Source organism: Ranitomeya imitator, chromosome 4 (genome assembly GCF_032444005.1).
Source record: "Ranitomeya imitator isolate aRanImi1 chromosome 4, aRanImi1.pri, whole genome shotgun sequence".
Classification (NCBI taxonomy): Eukaryota; Metazoa; Chordata; class Amphibia; order Anura; family Dendrobatidae; genus Ranitomeya; species Ranitomeya imitator.
In genome coordinates this window covers 8,024,710-8,035,994 of record NC_091285.1, presented here as the reverse complement: position 1 = coordinate 8,035,994, position 11,285 = coordinate 8,024,710, and the positions used below count along the sequence as shown (strand labels likewise).

The 11,285-nt window shown below is 49.8% G+C and overlaps 1 protein-coding gene across 3 annotated transcripts; it reads right to left on the bottom strand.

The window, feature by feature from the left end:
* Window positions 1-291: 291 nt before the first annotated feature.
* BORCS5 (BLOC-1 related complex subunit 5) lies at window positions 292-5,648 on the bottom strand. Of its 3 annotated transcripts, none has more exons than XM_069762885.1 (5): window positions 5,588-5,648; window positions 5,336-5,419; window positions 4,899-5,042; window positions 718-882; window positions 292-644 (listed from the first exon to the last, which is right to left on the bottom strand). In XM_069762885.1, the coding sequence occupies exons 2-5, from the start codon at window positions 5,391-5,393 to the stop codon at window positions 394-396; spliced, it is 618 nt and encodes a 205-aa protein (XP_069618986.1). In that variant the 5' UTR covers window positions 5,394-5,419; window positions 5,588-5,648; the 3' UTR covers window positions 292-393. The 3 variants fall into 3 exon arrangements, with proteins under 3 accessions (XP_069618986.1, XP_069618985.1, XP_069618987.1); XM_069762884.1 differs by having other exon boundaries at window positions 5,502-5,631; XM_069762886.1 differs by having other exon boundaries at window positions 725-882; window positions 5,502-5,628.
* Window positions 5,649-11,285: the final 5,637 nt, after the last annotated feature.

The window sequence follows — 11,285 nt, the reverse complement described above, 5'->3', positions numbered from 1 at the left end:
ATACTGCTTCTATATACAAGAATATAACTACTATAATACTGCCCCCTATGTACAAGAATATAACTACTATAATACTGCTTCTATGTACAAGAATATAACTACTATAATACTGCCCCTATGTACAAGAATATAACTACTATAATACTGCTCCTATGTACAAGAATATAACTACTATAATACTGCTCCTATGTACAAGAATATAACTAATATAATACTGCCCCCACGTATAAGTACTTTTCTTATAATGCCGCCTCCTGGTGCACTGGACAGTGAGGAAACGACACATGGGTGTTCTATAATAAATATTGTATTTGCGGTTTTATGCCGGCTGCTCGCTCTGCAGTTGTCTCAGTCTCCGCTGTATGTAATGTACGGGGGTTGGAGCCGGTGGTCTCAGCGGGGGATGGCGGTACAGGCTGTCAGTGCTCCCGCTCCAGCGTCATACAGAAGGGCTCCAGCCGCTCGCTCTCCGGCAGCATGGCGTTGAGCTTCTCCATCAGCGGCACGGTCTGGTCGATGCCCATCTGCACGCGCCGTAGGATGGCCGACATCTCGTTCACCTTCTGGATCTGCTCGGCGTACTTGGCGAAGCGTTTCTGCCGCTCCTGCATGTAGCTGTACAGCGCGTCCACCGAGGCGTCCATCTGCCGGGACAGAAGACGACAGTCGGGGTGATGGGCGCAGCACAGGGGGCACATGGGCCCAGCTGCTGCGCACCTCTTACCTCCTTGATTCGCTTCACCAGGGCGTTCTGGTCAAAAGCCACGGCCTCAGCGCACTGGTGCAGGTGGTCCTGGTACCGGACGCACAGCTGCAGGACCTGGGGGGAGTCCAGTCTTTCCAGCCGGACATTGGTGGGGGAGGTCTGACCACTCAAGAGACCTGGAGGGAGCAGCGAGAACATGAGATCACAGCAATCTACTGCTCCCTGTTATCAGCCAGATAGCGGGAGGCGTGCAGTGTAAAGCATGGCGGAGACGGAGCAGCAGCCTGTGATGAGAGGGGGGGAGGTGTTTCACATTAGAACATTCTCTGGAGCTGCTGATCGTGGCCAGATAGAGGGGAGCTGCAGTGTAAAGTATGGGGGGGAGACAGACGACCTTTGGGCTCTAGTGTAGCTTCTGCCTCCAATAACAATGCAGTCACCATGGCTTTGACTAATAGAGAAGAACTGCAGTGTAAATCATGGGCAGAGCCTTCAGGAGTAGGGACAAGCCGAGGCAATACAGAGATACTATCAGCTGTGTAGGTTAGCATGTGCTATTGCTCTCTGTTATCAGCCATTTCAGGATGGCGTGAAGCCTTCTATACGGGCCGATATTAGCTGCTGCTCTTATTACGCTCCAGGACTATTATAAGCTGCAGACTTCATAGCTAGTGGCAATGAGCTCTGCTGCCCCCTGGTGCTCACAGGCTGGCATTACAACCGATGGAAAACCCAGAGAATCCTAAAGCACTGAAGGAGAGGCTGGACCCCGGCGGCAGGAAGAATTCATTCTGGTCTCTGACTCCCCCTTTACTGGGGAAAATAAAGGGATTCTCCACGACAAAGCGACACATTGCACAAAACGGATGAGGACCCCAAAGATATTTATCAGGCAGGGCCAGTATAGAAACATCAGATCCTCTGCCTACGAGAGTACAGCACAGAGGTGATCGGGCCCCGTGCAAGAGACGCAGGGTCCAGTGATGGGGCCACATGTGCTGCACAAGTACGACATCCGGGGGGACAGAGATTACTGAAAAGATTGGACCTAAAAAAAAAACAAAAAACACACTACAGGGGGCAGCAAGGACTAGACAGAAGCAGCGGAGGAGGGGGCAGAGGTAGAGGAGAAGCAGCGGACGAGGGGGCAGAGGTAGAGGAGAAGCAGCGGAGGAGGGGGCAGAGGTAGAGGAGAAGCAGCGGAGGAGGGGGCAGAGGTAGAGGAGAAGCAGCGGACGAGGGGGGAAGAGGTAGAGGAGAAGCAGCGGAGGAGGGGGCAGAGGTAGAGGAGAAGCAAGGGACGAGGGGGGGAAGAGGTAGAGGAGAAGCAGCGGAGGAGGGGGCAGAGGTAGAGGAGAAGCAGCGGAGGAGGGGGCAGAGGTAGAGGAGAAGCAGCGGAGGAGGGGCAGAGGTAGAGGAGAAGCAGCGGACGAGGGGGGGGAAGAGGTAGAGGAGAAGCAGCGGAGGAGGGGGCAGAGGTAGAGGAGAAGCAGCGGAGGAGGGGGCAGAGGTAGAGGAGAAGCAGCGGACGAGGGGGCAGAGGTAGAGGAGAAGCAGCGGAGGAGGGGCAGAGGTAGAGGAGAAGCAGCGGACGAGGGGGGAAGAGGTAGAGGAGAAGCAGCGGACGAGGGGGGGAAGAGGTAGAGGAGAAGCAGCGGACGAGGGGGGGAAGAGGTAGAGGAGAAGCAGCGGACGAGGGGGGGAAGAGGTAGAGGAGAAGCAGCGGAGGAGGGGGCAGAGGTAGAGGAGAAGCAGCGGACGAGGGGGAAGAGGTAGAGGAGAAGCAGCGGAGGAGGGGCAGAGGTAGAGGAGAAGCAGCGGACGAGGGGGGAAGAGGTAGAGGAGAAGCAGCGGACGAGGGGGGAAGAGGTAGAGGAGAAGCAGCGGACGAGGGGGGGAAGAGGTAGAGGAGAAGCAGCGGAGGAGGGGGCAGAGGTAGAGGAGAAGCAGCGGACGAGGGGGGAAGAGGTAGAGGAGAAGCAGCGGAGGAGGGGGCAGAGGTAGAGGAGAAGCAGCGGAGGAGGGAGCAGAGGTAGAGGAGAAGCAGCGGACGAGGGGGGAAGAGGTAGAGGAGAAGCAGCGGAGGAGGGGGGGGGAAGAGGTAGAGGAGAAGCAGCGGAGGAGGGGGGGAAGAGGTAGAGGAGAAGCAGCGGAGGAGGGGGGGGAAGAGGTAGAGGAGAAGCAGCGGAGGAGGGGGGAAGAGGTAGAGGAGAAGCAGCGGAGGAGGGCGGCAGAGGAGAAGCAGGGGACGAGGGGGCAGAGGTAGAGGAGAAGCAGCGGAGGAGGGCGGCAGAGGAGAAGCAGGGGACGAGGGGGCAGAGGTAGAGGAGAAGCAGCGGACGAGGGGGCAGAGGTAGAGGAGAAGCAGCGGACGAGGGGGCAGAGGTAGAGGAGAAGCAGCGGACGAGGGGGCAGAGGTAGAGGAGAAGCAGCGGACGAGGGGGCAGAGGTAGAGGAGAAGCAGCGGACGAGGGGGCAGAGGTAGAGGAGAAGCAGCGGACGAGGGGGCAGAGGTAGAGGAGAAGCAGCGGACGAGGGGGCAGAGGTAGAGGAGAAGCAGCGGACGAGGGGGCAGAGGTAGAGGAGAAGCAGCGGACGAGGGGGCAGAGGTAGAGGAGAAGCAGCGGACGAGGGGGCAGAGGTAGAGGAGAAGCAGCGGACGAGGGGGCAGAGGTAGAGGAGAAGCAGCGGACGAGGGGGCAGAGGTAGAGGAGAAGCAGCGGATGAGGGGGGCAGAGGTAGAGGAGAAGCAGCGGACGAGGGGGGCAGAGGTAGAGGAGAAGCAGCGGACGAGGGGGGCAGAGGTAGAGGAGAAGCAGCGGACGAGGGGGGCAGAGGTAGAGGAGAAGCAGCGGAGGAGGGGGCAGAGGTGGGGGCAGAGGTAGAGGAGAAGCAGCGGACGAGGGGGGCAGAGGTAGAGGAGAAGCAGCGGAGGAGGGGACAGAGGTAGAGGAGAAGCAGCGGAGGAGGGGGCAGAGGTAGAGGAGAAGCAGCGGAGGAGGGCGGCAGAGGAGAAGCAGGGGACGAGGGGGCAGAGGTAGAGGAGAAGCAGCGGAGGAGGGCGGCAGAGGAGAAGCAGGGGACGAGGGGGCAGAGGTAGAGGAGAAGCAGCGGAGGAGGGGGCAGAGGTAGAGGAGAAGCAGCGGACGAGGGGGCAGAGGTAGAGGAGAAGCAGCGGACGAGGGGGCAGAGGTAGAGGAGAAGCAGCGGACGAGGGGGCAGAGGTAGAGGAGAAGCAGCGGACGAGGGGGCAGAGGTAGAGGAGAAGCAGCGGACGAGGGGGCAGAGGTAGAGGAGAAGCAGCGGACGAGGGGGCAGAGGTAGAGGAGAAGCAGCGGACGAGGGGGCAGAGGTAGAGGAGAAGCAGCGGACGAGGGGGCAGAGGTAGAGGAGAAGCAGCGGACGAGGGGGCAGAGGTAGAGGAGAAGCAGCGGACGAGGGGGCAGAGGTAGAGGAGAAGCAGCGGACGAGGGGGCAGAGGTAGAGGAGAAGCAGCGGATGAGGGGGGCAGAGGTAGAGGAGAAGCAGCGGACGAGGGGGGCAGAGGTAGAGGAGAAGCAGCGGACGAGGGGGGCAGAGGTAGAGGAGAAGCAGCGGACGAGGGGGGCAGAGGTAGAGGAGAAGCAGCGGAGGAGGGGGCAGAGGTGGGGGCAGAGGTAGAGGAGAAGCAGCGGAGGAGGGGGCAGAGGTGGGGGCAGAGGTAGAGGAGAAGCAGCGGAGGAGGGGGCAGAGGTGGGGGCAGAGGTAGAGGAGAAGCAGCGGACGAGGGGGGCAGAGGTAGAGGAGAAGCAGCGGAGGAGCAGCGGACGAGGGGGGCAGAGGTAGAGGAGAAGCAGCGGAGGAGGGGACAGAGGTAGAGGAGAAGCAGCGGAGGAGGGGGCAGAGGTAGAGGAGAAGCAGCGGAGGAGGGGGCAGAGGTAGAGGAGAAGCAGCGGAGGAGGGGCAGAGGTAGAGGAGAAGCAGCGGAGGAGGGGCAGAGGTAGAGGAGAAGCAGCGGAGGAGGGGCAGAGGTAGAGGAGAAGCAGCGGAGGAGGGGGCAGAGGTAGAGGAGAAGCAGCGGAGGAGGGGGCAGAGGTAGAGGAGAAGCAGCAGATGAGAGGAAAAGAGGTAGAGGAGAAGCAGTGGAGTAGAGCAGCTTCTTTCTTCCTTCAGCACTGCGGCTCTGTGCACGGTATGGCGGTACAGCACTGACCTTTCAGGAGGGGCTGGAACGTGGGGATCTCCTGCAGCTTGATGACCTCGGGGTCTTTGCTCACGTTGCGGGGGGTCTGGGTGCCTGCGGCCACCACCACGATGTCGTCCATTCTGGCTCGGTGTTTGGCCGGGGAAGGATTCGCTGTGAGAAGAAGAAGAAGAGACGTGAAGCACGGACGGCACACGGCGCTCAGCACGGACGGCACACGGCGCTCAGCACGGACGGCGCACAGCACGGACGGCACACGGCGCTCAGCACGGACGGCACACGGCGCTCAGCACGGACGGCACACGGCGCTCAGCACGGACGGCACACGGCGCACAGCACGGACGGCACACGGCGCTCAGCACGGACGGCCTGCCTGCTGACGGATTCCTAAAGATCAAGCTTTACACACAAGTGATGGACAGTGGAACACGAGAGAACCCACTCACCAGAGGAGCCGCCATCTCCATGCCGACCGTCCGGCTCAGAGCTCTGCTCCGCCCCCATGACTCCTGACGGTGAGAGGCCTCAGACTGCAACATAAGGAGGGAGAATATGGAGGGGATCAACTAGATTAGAAAGTGCTGGTTAAGGGGGGGTCTGCGGGTGACGCACTGGGGGGGGGGGGGGTCCTGTCCTCTCTCCGGTCTTTTCCGCTCCTATTCCCGCTCCCCGGCATCAGACTGACATCCCGTCATTACCGGACATGTTTCCACAGTAACACCCGTCACTTCCGCCTTCCGGGCGGCCTCTATTTATTCATCCGGGGTAAACTCCGCCCACTAGTGACGTCAGAGTAACCCTGTGTGTGCTGGAGAGAACCGAGACATTACAGGGGCAGTGATATCATAGACGCCGATTATAACGCTATAATGTCACTGCCCCCTATAATAACACTATAATATCACTGCCCCTATAATAACGCTATAATGTCACTGCCCCTATAATAACACTATAATGTCACTGCCCCTATAATAACGCTATAATGTCACTGCCCCCTATAATAACACTATAATGTCACTGCCCCCTATAATAACACTATAATGTCACTGCCCCTATAATAACGCTATAATGTCACTGCCCCCTATAATAACACTATAATATCACTGCCCCTATAATAACGCTATAAGTCACTGCCCCCTATAATAACACTATAATGTCACTGCCCCCTATAATAACACTATAATGTCACTGCCCCTATAATAACAGTATAATGTCACTGCCCCTATAATAACGCTATAATGTCACTGCCCCCTATAATAACGCTATAAGTCACTGCCCCTATAATAACGCTATAATGTCACTGCCCCCTATAACGCTATAATGTCACTGCCCCTATAATAACACTATAACGTCACTGCCTCTATAATAACACTATAATGTCACTGCCCCCTATAATAACCCTATAATGTCACTGCCCCCTATAATAACACTGTCACTGCCCCCTATAATAACCCTATAATGTCACTGCCCCCTATAATAACACTATAATATCACTGCCCCTATAATAACCCTATAATGTCACTGCCCCCTATAATAACAATATAATGTCACTGCCCCCTATAATAACACTATAATGTCACTGCCCCCTATAATAACACTATAATGTCACTGCCCCCTATAATAACAGTATAATGTCACTGCCCCCTATAATAACACTATAATGTCACTGCCCCCTATAATAACAGTATAATGTCACTGCCCCCTATAATAACACTATAACGTCACTGCCCCCTATAATAACACTATAATGTCACTGCCCCCTATAATAACAGTATAATGTCACTGCCCCCTATAATAACAGTATAATGTCACTGCCCCCTATAATAACACTATAATGTCACTGCCCCCTATAATAACAGTATAATGTCACTGCCCCCTATAATAACACTATAACGTCACTGCCCCCTATAATAACACTATAATGTCACTGCCCCCTATAATAACAGTATAATGTCACTGCCCCCTATAATAACAGTATAATGTCACTGCCCCCTATAATAACACTATAATGTCACTGCCCCCTATAATAACAGTATAATGTCACTGCCCCCTATAATAACAATATAATGTCACTGCCCCCTATAATAACACTATAATGTCACTGCCCCCTATAATAACACTATAATGTCACTGCCCCCTATAATAACAGTATAATGTCACTGCCCCCTATAATAACACTATAATGTCACTGCCCCCTATAATAACAGTATAATGTCACTGCCCCCTATAATAACACTATAACGTCACTGCCCCTATAATAACACTATAATGTCACTGCCCCCTATAATAACACTATAATGTCACTGCCCCCTATAATAACACTATAATGTCACTGCCCCCTATAATAACACTATAATGCCACTGCCCCCTATAATAACACTATAATGTCACTGCCCCCTATAATAACACTATAATGTCACTGCCCCCTATAATAACACTATAATGTCACTGCCCCCTATAATAACACTATAATGTCACTGCCCCCTATAATAACACTATAATGTCACTGCCCCCTATAATAACACTATAATGCCACTGCCCCCTATAATAACACTATAATGTCACTGCCCCCTATAATAACACTATAATGTCACTGCCCCCTATAATAACACTATAATGTCACTGCCCCCTATAATAACACTATAATGTCACTGCCCCCTATAATAACACTATAATATCACTACCCCCTATAATAACACTATAATGTCACTGCCCCCTATAATAACACTATAATGTCACTGCCCCCTATAATAACACTATAATGTCACTGCCCCCTATAATAACACTATAATGTCACTGCCCCCTATAATAACGCTATAACGTCACTGCCCCCTATAATAACGCTATAATATCACTGCCCCCTATTATAACACTATAATATCACTACCCCCTATAATAACACAATAATGTCACTGCCCCCTATAATAACACTATAATGTCACTGCCCCCTATAATAACACTATAATGTCACTGCCCCCTATAATAACGCTATAACGTCACTGCCCCCTATAATAACGCTATAATATCACTGCCCCCTATTATAACACTATAATATCACTACCCCCTATAATAACACTATAATGTCACTGCCCCCTATAATAACACTATAATATCACTGCCCCCTATTATAACACTATAATATCACTACCCCCTATAATAACACAATAATGTCACTGCCCCCTATAATAACACTATAATGTCACTGCCCCCTATAATAACACTATAATGTCACTGCCCCCTATAATAACGCTATAACGTCACTGCCCCCTATAATGACACTATAATATCACTACCCCCTATAATAACACTATAATGTCACTGCCCCCTATAATAACACTATAATGTCACTGCCCCCTATAATAACACTATAACGTCACTGCCCCTATAATAACACTATAATGTCACTGCCCCCTATAATAACGCTATAACGTCACTGCCCCCTATAATAACACTATAATATCACTACCCCCTATAATAACACTATAATGTCACTGCCCCCTATAATAACACTATAATGTCACTGCCCCCTATAATAACACTATAATGTCACTGGCCCCTATAATAACGCTATAACGTCACTGCCCCCTATAATAACACTATAATATCACTACCCCCTATAATAACACTATAATGTCACTGCCCCCTATAATAACACTATAATATCACTGCCCCCTATAATAACCCTATAATGTCACTGCCCCCTATAATAACACTATTATGTCACTGCCCCTATAATAACACTATAATGTCACTGCCCCCTATAATAACACTATAATATCACTACCCCTTATAATAACACTGTCACTGCCCCCTATAATAACGCTATAATGTCACTGCCCCCTATAATAACGCTATAATGTCACTGCCCCCTATAATAACACTATAATGTCACTGCCCCCTATAATAACGCTATAATGACACTGCCCCCTATAATAACACTATAACGTCACTGCCCCCTATAATAACGCTATAATGTCACTGCCCCCTATAATAACACTATAATGTCACTGCCCCCTATAATAACACTATAATATCACTACCCCCTATAATAACGCTATAATGTCACTGCCCCCTATAATAACACTATAATGTCACTGCCCCCTATAATAACACTATAATGTCTCTGCCCCCAATAATAACGCTATAATGTCACTGCCCCCTATAATAACGCTATAATGTCACTGCCCCCTATAATAACACTATAATGTCTCTGCCCCCTATAATAACGCTATAATGTCACTGCCCCCTATAATAACACTATAATATCACTACCCCCTATAATAACACTGTCACTGCCCCCTATAATAACCCTATAATGTCACTGCCCCCTATAATAACACTATAATGTCACTGCCCCCTATAATAACGCTATAATGTCACTGCCCCCTATAATAACGCTATAATGTCACTGCCCCCTATAATAACGCTATAATGTCACTACCCCCTATAATAACACTGTCACTGCCCCCTATAATAACCCTATAATGTCACTGCCCCCTATAATAACACTATAATGTCACTGCCCCCTATAATAACGCTATAATGTCACTGCCCCCTATAATAACGCTATAATGTCACTGCCCCCTATAATAACGCTATAATGTCACTGCCCCCTATAATAACACTATAATGTCACTGCCCCCTATAATAACGCTATAATGTCACTGCCCCCTATAATAACACTATAATATCACAGCCCCCTATATCATTGCCCCCTATAATAACGCTATAATGTCACTGCCCCCTATAATAACGCTATAATGTCACTGCCTCCTATAATAACACTATAATGTCACTGCCCCCTATAATAACGCTATGTCACTGCCCCCTATAATAACACTATAATGTCACTGCCCCCTATAATAACGCTATAATATCACTGCCCCCTATAACACTATAATGTCACTGCCCCCTATAATAACGCTATAATGTCACTGCCCCCTATAATAACGCTATAATGTCACTGCCCCCTATAATAACGCTATAATGTCACTGCCCCTATAATAACACTATAATGTCACTGCCCCCTATAATAACGCTATAATATCACTGCCCCCTATAACACTATAATGTCACTGCCCCCTATAATAACACTATAAGGTCACTGCCCCCTATAATAACACTATAATGTCACTGCCCCCTATAATATCACTATAAGGTCACTGCCCCCTATAATAACGCTATAATGTCACTGCCCCCTATAATAACACTATAATATCACTGCCCCCTATAATAACGCTATAATGTCACTGCCCCCTATAATAACACTATAACGTCACTGCCCCCTATAATAACGCTATAATGTCACTGCCCCCTATAATAATACTATAATGTCACTGCCCCCTATAATAACACTATAAGGTCACTGCCCCCTATAATAACGCTATAATGTCACTGCCCCCTATAATAACACTATAATGTCACTGCCCCCTATAATAACACTATAATGTCACTGCCCCCTATAATAACACTATAATGTCACTGCCCCCTATAATAACACTATAATGTCACTGCCCCCTATAATAACGCTATAATGTCACTGCCCCCTATAATAACACTATAATGTCACTGCCCCCTATAATAACACTATAAGGTCACTGCCCCCTATAATAACGCTATAATGTCACTGCCCCCTATAATAACACTATAATGTCACTGCCCCCTATAATAACACTATAATGCCACTTCCCCCTATAATAACGCTATAATGTCACTGCCCCCTATAATAACACTATAATGTCACTGCCCCCTATAATAACACTATAATGTCACTGCCCCCTATAATAACGCTATAATGTCACTGCCCCCTATAATAACACTATAATGTCACTGCCCCCTATAATAACGCTATAATGACACTGCCCCCTATAATAACACTATAACGTCACTGCCCCCTATAATAACGCTATAATGTCACTGCCCCCTATAATAACACTATAATGTCACTGCCCCCTATAATAACACTATAAGGTCACTGCCCCCTATAATAACTCTATAATGTCACTGCCCCCTATAATAACACTATAATGTCACTGCCCCCTATAATAACACTATAATGTCACTGCCCCCTATAATAACACTATAATATCACTGCCCCCTATAATAACGCTATAATGTCACTGCCCCCTATAATAACACTATAATGTCACTGCCCCTATAATAACACTATAATGTCACTGCCCCCTATAATAACGCTATAATGTCACTGCCCCCTATAACAACACTATAATGTCACTGCCCCCTATAATAACACTATAAGGTCACTGCCCCCTATAATAACGCTATAATGTCACTGCCCCCTATAATAACACTATAATGCCACTGCCCCCTATAATAACGCTATAATGTCACTGCCCCCTATAATAACACTATAATGTCACTGCCCCCTATAATAAC